Genomic DNA, 12,802 nt, shown 5'->3' with positions numbered 1-12,802 from the left:
TCCACCAGATTTCATTTATCTCCAGGCAATGGCCATAGCCGTCTATATAGTATAAACATTCAACTTTAAAAAGACTATTCCAGGAAAATCTGATGAAGGAAATGAGAAAGGGGAAAATGAAAGGAAGCTGGTATGCTCTGAGGTCCTGCATGCTTGCCAAAGAGACCACGTATCTGGCTCTAAGCTTTGTCAATAGCCAGCACACAGAGGTAACAGATTTAGTCTCTTAGGAACCAGCAAACAATTTGGTCAGCAGGAGTGAGGTAAACAAACGTAAAACCAGGGCCTGGCTCCTTGTGCAAAGTTTATGGGGATAGGAGCCATGTAGTTTGTGGAAATTTTCCTAGTAAACATAGATGCTTTAAAGCAGTTCAGAGAGGAGTGGGATGGCTGACAAGAAAAGGAGGGGACTTGGAAGAGAAACAATGCAAAACACAAGTATTTAACAGAATCTTCTTTAAATCTCTTCTGGACAAAAGAGGCAGTTTAAGTAGAAAGTTAGTTTTTTTTTTTTTTTTTTTTTTTTTGTACCGGGGATTGAACCCAAGGGCACTTAACCTCTGAGCCACATCCTCAGCCCTTTTTACACTTAATTTTATTTAGAGACAGGGTCTTGCTGAGTGCCATGGTGCTTACCTGTAATCCCAGTGGCTTAGGAGGCTGAGGCAGGAGGATTGCAAGTTCAAAGCCAGCCTCAGTAAAAGCAAGGCACTATACAACTCAGAGAGACCCTGTCTCTAAATAAAATACAAAACAGGCTGGGGATGTGGCTCAGTGGTCAAGTGCCCATGAATTCAATCCCTGGTATCCAAAAAAAATTAAAAATTAAAAAAAAGCCAGGGTCTCGCTGAGTTGCTTAGGGCCTAAGATGCTGAGGCTGGCTTTGAACTCAGTCAAGCCGCTGGGATTACAGGTGTGCACTACCGCACCCGGCACAGTCTTTCTTAATACAGAAATAACTCGTAGATACCAGATATAACTAGACTACATACCCTTCAGGCAAATTTCTATTATAGTATTTACCACAGACAGATTTCCCCAAGTATTCCTAAATATCGGGCAGTCATATATAGTCACTTTTCCGTGATGCCTGATACAGGTAATGTAATAGGTTCCAGTCCCTTGCACTGGGCAGGGACTTCTTTCCCCTTTTGAAAGTTGAGAACCTGATGAGGATGTGTAACTAGTCTCTTCTACCCAACGTGAGGCTCATTCTGTTGTACACAATGCTTTCCTCTGGGGAAAAAAATCAAGAGTATAGATTGTCGGTGTATTCTCAATCGGCTTCAAAATGAGCAGGTTTTTATTTCAGTGAAAGAACAGCAGAATGATGACTGTACATATCAGGGAGCAAGCTGAGGAAAACTTGGTCTCTAAGCAGTGAGCAAGATCCTTCTTATTTTGAGCATCATCCTTTTTGTCTGTCTTTCCTGTGGTGTTTGTATTAAGATGATCATTAGCTATATTTACACAAAATTGTTCTTCTCACGGTTCATCAGTTCCTGCTGCTCCTTTTCCATCTGAAGCCTCCTCTCCAGCATGGGGCAGCTGGTTGTTTCTCAGAGAAATAACTTGGAGGACATCAGATGTGTGTCAAACAGTAGGAGGAGGTGAGGCCTGAAATGAAGGCAGGGGAGTCAGTTTTTAAAGTGCAGAAATGAAGGCCCCCCAGAGATGGGGCAAAAAAAGAAAAATCACAGAAGCTGCTTTTCGTATGAGTACAGATGCTTTTAATTGCTTATGCAGAACTTCAAATATCTAGACATCTAAATGGCAAAAATTTGCATTTGATTTTCAACCTAAAAGATGCATTTTTTTTTTTTTTTTTTTGCAAAATGAGGTGATAAAAAATTATGAAAGTAATAGGCTCAATCCTACACCCTAAACCAGAAGTCAGGATAATTATCCCATCAAAAGCTCCCTACTCATGCCATCCTTGGAAGGAGCAGTCTTCTCCCTGGAAGAAAACCCATGGAAGAGTTGGCTCTGAGGGTCTAGTTTGTATTCCCACAGGAATGAGGAAATGATCTGGAAAAGAATACAGAGAAGGAGAAAGAGTAGAGTATTAATTCAGTATTAAGTCCTCTGTTATTAGATGTGCCTGAAGACTATGATGCTCAAATTAATCTGCATCTTCTCTTTAATGAGATAAACTGCATGAAAAATAGTAACCTAAGTTAAAAAAAAAAACTACTCTTCTTCAAACTAATCTGTTCATGATCAAGAAAGCTAAGTGCACTGATGACAGCCCTCAAATTAAGTCCAAGATAAGTTCATCAGTAAATTTATGCAAAAAAAAAAAAATGAGCCTCCTGATGTGGAATGTCAAGGAAGTGTTCACCATGATAAAAATCCACGTAAACCTCTTCTATTGAGTAGGGTTTTTATTTCATCTGCATTTTATTACAGAATCCTAGGCCTTATGATTATTTTCCTCAGTGGTTAACACTTGGTGGCAGGCATAAATAAATACATACATAAATAAATAAACCTACCGAAAAATTTACCCCCCCCCATTTTTCTTATGTATGCAAGGATGACTTAATATGTAACTGCAGAGGGCAGTTTGTATGTGATTATGCAAATTGGCAGGTTTCCTTACGGTTTCTCATGATCACTCTCTAATTGAAAATGTGGATAACAAAGGGACTGGCAAATGGCTGAGGGAAAATTATTTAAAGGGAGATTATTGTCTGGCATTCTTTGCCAAGTAACTGAAATTTCACTTTATCTCTAATAAAATGTTAATTAATTTTAATAAGTAGCTATTGAGTATCTGTTTTCATGCCTGGGGCTGTACGAGATGAGATAAGGAGGTTATTATTTTCCAGGCAGGATCAGATTAGTGCAGAGATATCTTCATATAAAACACAATACAACTGGTCATAAAAGAAACACAAATAAAGGACTTAAAGAATGGAGAGCTCCTTCCTAGTTTGAGAACAAAGAAAGCTATTTCAAGAGATAACCTCTGAGTTGGGATTTGAACAGAATAGATAGAATAAATAGAATTTCAAGCAAAAGAGCTGAGAGAATACTCCAAGAAGGGCAAATATGGACTTCAAGTGCATATTCTGAGAGTAGTAGAGAGTCCAAATTGACTGAAGGGTGGTTAGGGAGCTAGGACAAAAAGCAATAGGGCCTGAACTAGGGTGGCAGCTGCAAAATGGAAATGGCAGCAAGAGATTCTGTAGCTATTTCAAAAGTGTCATTTAATGACATATGCATGTCTTTAGGAGAAATCGGACCTTGGTACTTAGGCCACTCTTTCTGTAAGTTCCTACAGAGTCAGAGTTCATTCCAAGTGGACCCAAGCTGTCAGGCTAAGCTAAACCAATCTAATTTCATTAGTACCCACAGGCCTATGGAGCTCACGGTACAGGTGCTGACCTGAGTATTTGGGTATCAGTCTAAGCCCTTCTTAGAGGTCATCAGAACAGACAGATATCTTTAGCCAATCAGGTTGGGAGAGCAATCTTCAAAGATTACTGAAACCATTAGATTCCTTCAGTGAAGTTTGTTCTTAAATATGCTTTGGATTTTGCAACCCAGGGCTATGCTGGGTCCCCATTTTAGGAGACCACATGTGAACAGGAAAGTCAGTCCATCTTATCTCCATTACAATTACTCCCTGGAGTTCCATGTTGGCTTAATTCCTGATAGGCCAGTTCTAAATGCTCCCAGGATGAGCACTAGCTGGTTTTCTAAGCTTTCTGTTAGCATTTAGGAAATGCTGAAGGAGATCAGAGGAGAAGCATTTTGAAAAGTAATTCCCTCGTGTGTCCTGACATCAAACCACCTCTATCCTAGGCGCTCATGTTGTCTTACATAAGTCCAGATCCAAGGCTTCCAGAGCTGAAAACGAAAAGACCTCTGTATCAATCACTATTCACTCACCGCAGACATGCAAGTCATTTATCCACCAACAAAGGAGCTCTCTAAGGAGCTTGGCAGAATGACAGGCTCACAAAGCATCTGCATGCACCCTAAGATTCATTCATTCATTTGTTCAACTTACATTCAGTGAGTGCCTACCCCATTTGTTCTATAATGAGGGTACATTAGTGATCAAATATGGGGTCTGGGAATAGAAAATTTACATGGTGGTGGTGGGGCCTCAGCAGGCATCCTGGTGGCGGGTGGCGTGGGGGTGGGGGTCTGATGATGCTTCTTATCTGCAGGAAGGAACCAGCCCAGCCCTTCTGTTATTAATGGCTTCCATGATTACTTCTATGAACTGCAAGGCAAATTTTCCCCTCGAGTAATCAAAATAATTGCCTGGGGAATGGAGGCTTAGGAAGAAAAGGAGTCAGCTGTGGAGAACACTAATGAAAGGGAACAAAAACACCTGATGGGGACCGCATTAAAAGGGAAATAATTGAAAAAAAAAAGCCTCTAGAAATAGTTTTGTGTAAAGAAAGTTACCAGAACAGCCCTGAGAATCACCATCAGTTTCCAGAGGGCTCACTTCTGTCCCACATCTCTGCTTAAAAGCTGTACTGACATCCTCAGCCTGCCTAATGGGCTTTGTTCTTGTCATCCTTAGGGGACTACTGGATTTGAAGCACACATTGATAAGTGTTTGGAGCTGGCAGAGTATTTATACAATATCATAAAAAACCGAGAAGGATATGAAATGGTGTTTGATGGAAAGGTATGTATTCAGAGTTCCACAATCCCCCAAAGTTTGGTGGATTCCAATCCTTATCACTAATATTTTCTGATATACATAACGTGCTGTCCAGCTAAGTGGGATCATTACAAAGGGGAAGTAGGGGATGACAGAGTAGCTCTTCTGGGCTGGTATAAAGATCAGACTCACAAATAACCTGATGTAATGTGAAAGTGAGGCACTCCAAAGACCACTGCTGATTTAAAAGTAGGAATTGTACTCTGAAGCTGACAGGTAAGCAGATTTGAAATGCCTGTGGAAACTTTTTTTTTTTTTGAGAGAGAAAGAGAGGACTTTTTAATATTTTTTAGTTTTTGGCGGACACAACATCTTTATTTTATTTTTATGTGGTGCTGAGGATCGAACCCAGAGCCCCGTGCTTGCCAGGCGAGCGCACTACTGCTTGAGCCACATCCCCAGCCCGCCTGTGGAATTTTCAAAATGGCCAGTTTGGGCCACGTATGAATTTTACTCTCCTCTTTGTAGCCTCAGCACACAAATGTCTGCTTCTGGTATATACCTCCCAGTTTGCGCACTCTGGAAGACAATGAAGAGAGAATGAGTCGCCTCTCAAAGGTAAGTGCTGAGTTGCTTTGATATGTATGCATATTGGCCCTGTCATATGCCCTTATGACATATGTGTGTCTTTATGAGAAATCCAACCTTAGTGCAAGGATCTCCCCCCATTCTGTGGCTCCCAGAGAGCCAATATATCTAGACTGTTCACAAATCTGTTTCTTGTTTTTTAAGAGAGTTTCAGATGTCCTAAAATAAGCGATTGGGTGATAATATTTACTGGCATTCAGAAAGCAGCAAGAACCTTTGTTGATGTTCATTGATTTTTCCAAGCAAAACTGGTACTCAGTTATGAGCACAAAAGAGACTTCAGGTGCCAGAATCTTTAAAAATCAGAGCTGCTGCTGACCCTCTGGAGATGCCAAGGTTAAGCCTGTCCCAGAAAATAATAATAATCAGAAATAAAATAACAGCCACTATTTAGTGTATGTATTAGTCCCAGGCAAACCTGATTTGGGCATTAAGTCACTTAAAGTCTCATAGCAGACTGGTGTGGGTTGATATGGGGAAGTACTGCTGTCACCCATTTTACTGATGGAGAAACTGAAGAACAGAGAGAAAAAGCAAGTTTCCCAAAATCATAAAGACAGTCTGACTCTAGAGCCTGAAGCTTGAACTTCAGATTCTACTCTGGTCAGTAAGCTGCCTTTTATCTTTAATTATTTTTCGAACCTTTCCCCAGCATTTACACACTGGGCAAATATGGTTTACGATGCTCATCTGGGGAGACGAATGCAGGACCCATCTCCCGTGGCTCTGTAAAAATAGGAACTAGGGATGAGCATATGTATTTGCATCTCCGAGCATCTGTTAGTTTTGGGGTTTCTTCATTTACCATAGAAGAAGGAACCCCTCCAGTCACTTCCAGGAGCTAGACAGGCCTGCTCCCCCACTTCTAAGGAGCTGCACCAACTCATTGACCTTTCAGAACACTTTGTTTAGAAATGTAAAGAAAGATGTAAAGAATGGAATTTTTTATAATCGTAAAGGCCTCTGAAAAGCTTAAAACATCTGTCCTTAAGGGACCCAGAATCAAACTCCTTATGGGGAAGAAATTTACATGCTGCTGAGGTCTTCAGCCTTTAGAGTAGTGGTTTCTAACCCCAGTGTTAGAATCATCCAGAAGCTTTACATCCAGGATGACCAAATCTTACCCTGGGAATTTAACCCAGTTACTCTTGGATGGTGCTGGGAGTGGTTCTAGAAGTTCTTCAGTTGATTCCGTGTGCAGCCAGGCTGAGAATCACTAACCCAAGGAACATGGAAGTAAGCACATAGAGCCTGGATCCCTGGGACATGTATCTAGGTGGCAGAGGCTGCAGTTGTATTGAATTGATTCATCCCAAGAAATCAAGCCCAAGAGGCGGGAGGGAGGGATAGAGAGGTCACATTAGACTAGACAATAGCCACAGGTTAAAACTCACAAACAAAAGCAACTGGGTTTGACAGTCATGTGAGAGAAAAGCCTAGAGTTTTATGGTGTTGCTTCTCCATATTATAAAGTATCTTAATAATGACTAATTTTCTTTAACAAGCTCGTTAGTTAGAAGTTAATTAAAAATTTAGACTTTTCTGTTCTTGTTGCCCTTTGTTTCTTTAATAAACCCACTAACCACATAGAGATTCCACAGAGGGTTTCAGCTGATATCATTTGTTCATTCAGTTCATTAGCACTGGGCTGAGGGAGGGGCAAGATAGGAATACAGACCCCAAAGTTCTTTTTCTTCATTTTCTGAGAAAAAGTCCAATTAGTGAGGCTTCTGCCTTTAAATACAACCCTTCAAATGACTCTCGGACTTGAGCTTATCATGTAATCTGTGATAGGAATGGAAATTACTTCCTGAAGACGGTGATTACAATCTGTATTAGTAGACTGTGTTTATACTATTAATCATTCAAATCTGAAAGTCTCTGAGGATGGCAAAATGAATTCTGATTTTTCTCTCAGCTGTGACTCAATTTTCATGACTATAATACAGAGAATTCCAATTTGGAAATGAAAATAGAATCACATGAAATATGGAGGTTAGCTTTTGTCCATCTTTTTGGATAATGTTTCTGAGTTTCAGAAAACTTCCTTAATAAGTATAAAACCCTTAAATTATAATGTATAGGAACCAGTCAAATCTCACACACTTAGGAGAGAGCTGAGGTGAAATAATCCATAATGTCTAGTATAATAGTAATACCCACATGTGCATCTATTTACATTTAAATTTAAATTAGTTAAAATTAAATTCAACCAGAAGTTTGGCTCTTCAGACATACTGGCCACAAGTGCCCAACTGTGGCTTGTGGCTGTCATAGATAGAGCAGACAAGAAACATTCTCTTATTTCTTCTAGAGCTGTCATAGATCCCAAATGGGAGGAAACATGGAGTCTTCTGTATAGCATGTGGGAAACAAGAGAACAAAGTTCAATTCCAGGCAACACAAGGCCAAGTACAGAAAGTACTCTTTGTGTCTAAATGCCTGATATGAGGCTTCAGCATGAAAAACACTAAAAGTCATTTGCTGAGTAAAGCCCCATTGTAGGTAGGCTTTTTGGATTATGATAGACTGGGTGGTGTATAAACAACAGAAATTTACTTCTCACAGTTCTGGAAGCTGGGAAGTCCCAGATCAAGATGCTGGTGGATTCTGTACGAGCTGAAGGCCCACTTTCTGGTTCATAGACATCCCTTTTCTGATTTGTGTCCTCACATGGCAGAAAGTGGGCAGAGGAGTTCTCTGGGGTCACATTTATAAGGTATTTCCCATTCATGAAGGCAGAGGCTTCCAAAGACCCCACCTCCTAATCCCATCACTTTGGAGGTTAAGATTTCAACATATGAATTTGAGGGGACACGTTCAGACTATAGCAAGCACCTTTTGCACATTCCATAATAAAGAAGGGGAACAGCATTTAGGAAACCTAATAGTGGATCATAGGCCTTTTCCCAGAATGCACAGACTTGGGGACAGATAGCTAGATGACAAGTAGTTCTTACTATCACAGATTGTCACATCCTCATGAGGAGGTAAAGATGAGCATGGTTAGGGTGTTTCCTGCTGCCCAGGAGGGTACAAGTGGCGTATACCCAAGCAGAGTAGATCAAGAATGCTTGGGGCCCTACAGGACGAGTTCCCAAACACACACCTTAGACACAGGGAAGGAGCATCAAGTAGACTCCAGGCAAATGTTTATTTAAAAAGAATGAAAAATCTGGTCTATTTTTTTTAAATATCTTTATTTATTTATTTTTCATGTGGTGCTGAGGATCAAACCCAGTGCATGCAAGGCAAGTGTTCAACCACTGAGCTACAACCCAAAAGTTGGTCTATTTTTAATTTTCCTTTTAATTTTCCATCCCATGAGATACCAGGGATGGAACTCAGGGCCTCAAGTAGGCTAAGGAAGTCTTTACCACTGAACTACACTTTCAAATTCTGGTTCTTCTATTCTTTGTTTTGTTTTGTTGTTGATACTAGGGATTGAATCCAGTACTTTGCAATGCTAGGCAAATGTTTTACCACTAAGTCATACTCCCAAGCGCCCCCCCACCCCCCGCCTTTTTTTTTTAACTGTGAATTGAACCCAGGATCACTTTATCACTGAACTATATCCCCAATCTTTTTTTTTTTTTTTAATTTTGAGACAGGGTCTCTCTAAATTGCTTAGGGCCTCGCAGAACTGCCGAGGCTGGTCTTGATTTGCAATATCCTGTCTAAGCCTCCAGAGTCTCTGGGATTACAGGCATGTGCCACTAGGCCCAGCCCCTTATTTTTTTAATTGTAATTTTTCTTGATCCTTATGTGCACCTCTTCTTTCAGCTTTTATAGTTCTAAACTAATTGTCAGCTTTTAAAAACCAACTATGGATCTAATAATAAATTGTTAAGGATGTAATCTGGCCTCATATTTAAGATAACTCAATGTAAGTGTAATGGGAGATCTAATTGATGAGATTTTAACATTTCAGAACATAACTATTTTGCTTTCTCATTTTTCAAAAATTTCTTAGGTTTCTAAGATTTAAAAACCAAAGGGCCTTCTAACACATAGTGAAAAATATATTTGATAGCTTGAAATAGCTTCTGTTTCATAGTGAAGATGCCCCCTCTTAGGAAAAGACATTCCCTGTCTACTGTTTGCTAAAGGATTGAAAAAGTTAATGGCACAATGGAGAGAAAAGCACCCTATATCTCTTTTTAAAGCCCCCCAAATCTTATAGATTAGGTCTTTAGTGAATTCTTCAAACTATAGCCCCTTGTCTTTCCCAATTCACTTTCTTTTTTCAGAAAATAAAGAATCTGACTTTCAAAATGAGATATAAAAGAAAAATCTCTATCAGAACCACAGGACTCTTATTTTCCTTTTTAACTTGCAATTAGTAAATATGCAATGAGGTAGATATTCCATGTTCCAGCTAATTTGAGTTCATCAGTATTTTCTGGAAACAACCAAAATGAGTTCATCAGTATTTTCTGTAAACAACCAAAAAAAAAAGTTATGTTTTTTTTTTTAAAAACATAAAAAGTTATGTTTTCAAATAGCTGTGATTCCTGCCAACTCAGCTTGCTTCAGGAATTGAGGGGATTCAATTTCACTTTATGCCAAAATCTGTTGCATTATTCTTTTGACCTTTGATTTACATTCATCTGAGAGGTTAAAGATTATTGTCCTTAGTAACCACTGCTATTCTTATGTGTTTTTGCTTGGGTTGCCCATGAAAATGAATTGAGAGTTCAAGTTGCTTTAGTCAAGCATTATCATTGTTTTACCAATACTAAAGATCAAGTATAACTTGTACAAATAAAACTGAGAGATGGTTATGTGACCTTTTTCCCTTGAATTTCTGTAGCCATGTGGATTTAGAATTCCTTTTCTAATTTAAGATTTTTCTTCCCAGGAACACAGTGACTTGTGATGCCCCCAGCACAAAGTGACAAATTTCATGTCCTTATGCTAGAATATTCTAGTAGATCTACTTTCAGAACTTAATTCCAGACTTAAGATATTTAAATTTTTTAAAAAATATTTATTCCTTGGGATGAGCCCAGTGCTCTGTGTACATCCTTAACCCTTTAGGTGAAAGGATTCATCCAACAGAAGATTTCTTCTTTATATCATCTCCATGGAACAAGGAAGAGGCAGGAAGGGATGTAAGAACTCTTTAATCTAGAGTCAGAAAATATTAGTGCTGGAATCATTATCCACATTTATTTTTAGATGAGGAAACTGTTTTCAGAATGTGGTGTGAAGATGAGAGTGAATTCTGCCTGTCTCCCTTGTCTTTCTTTGGTAACCAATGCATAGTTGAACCTCATGGAAACCTTGTTGGCTTTGTTCATTGAGTACATTGAAGATGAAAAGCATTGTTGTGAAGCGATGATTACTTATAAGTTGACTCTCAAGGGCATTCCATTTGAATCTAACTTTTGTTGAAAGTGAAGCCCAGTGTGATATAAGATATGGTTACCATTTTCAGCTGAGTTTCTAATCATGTATATCTCAAATAAGACTAAGCCTTCTTTGACTTCTACTATTCCTGGTTATATATTTGCAGCAATGAACTTAAAAGATCAGACATTATATTTACAAATTCCAACAGTAAATATATGTGGACATATCATACATCCAATTGGAATCACCTTAAATGTATGTGTCTTCCTAGATAGCTGTTGCTATTATTGCTACTCTTTATAGTCAATTAAAACTGAGAAAGCCCTCAACATGTACCCAGCATTGTACTAAAAAGCAAAAGATACTGCACCTGCCCTCCAGGAGTTTACAGATGAGGTAGAGAGGGAAAATGTATTTGCTCATCAGTAGCAGGTCAATAGAAAATTAGCATGTAGTTGGAATCTCTGGGTAGGAATCATGTAATTACAACCTAGAAGAAAGATACTAATGGACTAGAGAAGATAGGAAAGGCTTTATAGCTGTTGTAGGATCATGGCAGAGTCCTGCAGCCTATGCAGGATGTGACCTGAAAGAGAAAGGGATTCTAAGCAAAGTGAATAAGCGTGATATAGTTAGATGGATGACAGTATGGAAAGACGAAAATATGGGTGGTACATCCAAGGGATATTTGTAAAAATTAGTCTTGTCAGACTTGAAGATTCATTTTGGTGAGCAGAGGAAGATGATCATCCCTCAGAGCTGGATGACAAAGGTCTTTGTGCCAAGCTAAAGAGCATAATTTCATTTTATAACCCACAGAGAACTAAGGCTGTTAGGAGCAGCCTGGCAGAAATCCTGTAAAATCTTGGCCTGGGATATGCTCCTGTCTTAAAATCCTTACGGGTTCAGTTTTCTACCCCAGCCAGTTCTTCATGCTATTAATGGCTACCTTTCAAAGTATCTTACAAATGGAGGCAATGCCAAAAGAAAGTAAAAAGAAACTAGAAAAGTTTAAGGTCTCAAGAGAGTTGCCAAGTCTGTTATTTTCATACATCACTAGATACTGAGGCTTACCTCTTGGTAACAGTTCTCTGAATTATGTTTTATTTCCAATGATTTTATATTTTCTGGCTGGGGAGTGGCTCAGGGAACCTCCTCTACATTGCTGAACCACTCAACCTTGGGATCCAAACTAGATCCTTCTCATTCTCCCAACACACTAACTAGAAAGTCAAGACTAAGGTAGCAAGTGCCTGAGAACCTACTATTATTATTCCTATCGGCTTCAGGATCTTGAGTGGATTAAACTGTTCAGGTGCTCTGATCCCATGAAAACTTGGAGGCAATTCCTTCAAGAGAGAACGAATATGTTCTGTTGAGTTAAAGAATAAAAATGCTTCTTGCTAGTGGGTTCCTTGGCAAAAGGATTGTCCCCAGAGGAAAGAACCACCATGCTGATATGGTCTCTCCCACAGGTGGCTCCAGTGATCAAAGCCAGAATGATGGAGTATGGGACCACTATGGTCAGCTACCAACCCTTGGGAGACAAAGTCAATTTCTTCCGCATGGTCATCTCAAATCCTGCAGCAACTCACCAAGACATTGACTTCCTGATTGAAGAAATAGAACGCCTTGGGCAAGATTTATAATAACTTAACTCACTAAGCTGTTTCAATTCTCTAAGTAGACAATTAAGTTGTCACAAACGGTGTAAATGTATTTGTAGTTTGTTCCAAAGTAAATCTATTTCTATATTGTGGTGTCAGAGTAGAGTACAGTTTAAAAATTGCTCCTTTTAAAAACCCTTTCTTAAGTTCAGTATACCTCTCTAATAATTAGTGACAAACGGCTGTGTTCTAATCAATAAGGAAAAGCTTAAAATTGTTATAAATACTTCCCTTACTTTTAATATAGTGTGCAAATCAAACTTTATTTTCATGTCAGAGTAGTAGGATTGAATAGTGCCAAATTGCCCCTGAATCCTAAAAGGTTCTTTGGGGGTGCAGTAAAAAGGATAAAGTAAATATAAACTGTATGTTGACAATAAAAACTCTTGCCTTTTTCATAGTATTAGAAAAAAAATTTCTAATTTACCTATAGCAACATTTCAAATGTATTTAAATACATATAATTTTACAAAGGAAAATATATATATTAAAAAGAAATCCT

General features: G+C 38.9%; 1 protein-coding gene across 1 annotated transcript in view; it reads left to right on the top strand.

Moving 5' to 3' along the window:
- Gad2 (glutamate decarboxylase 2) overlaps window positions 1-12,282 on the top strand; it is a 77,791-nt gene extending 65,509 nt beyond the window's left edge. Inside the window, exons 14-16 of the mRNA XM_027953098.2 lie at window positions 4,547-4,654; window positions 5,159-5,248; window positions 12,109-12,282. Of these exons, the coding sequence (XP_027808899.1) occupies window positions 4,547-4,654; window positions 5,159-5,248; window positions 12,109-12,282 (372 nt within the window). The remainder of the gene's footprint in view (window positions 1-4,546; window positions 4,655-5,158; window positions 5,249-12,108) is intronic.
- The last annotated feature ends 520 nt before the right edge of the window (window positions 12,283-12,802 follow it).

Source organism: Marmota flaviventris, chromosome 12, assembly GCF_047511675.1.
Source record: "Marmota flaviventris isolate mMarFla1 chromosome 12, mMarFla1.hap1, whole genome shotgun sequence".
NCBI lineage: Eukaryota > Metazoa > Chordata > Mammalia > Rodentia > Sciuridae > Marmota > Marmota flaviventris.
Note: the sequence above shows the minus strand (reverse complement) of the source record. Positions and strands in the feature narration are given on the sequence as shown.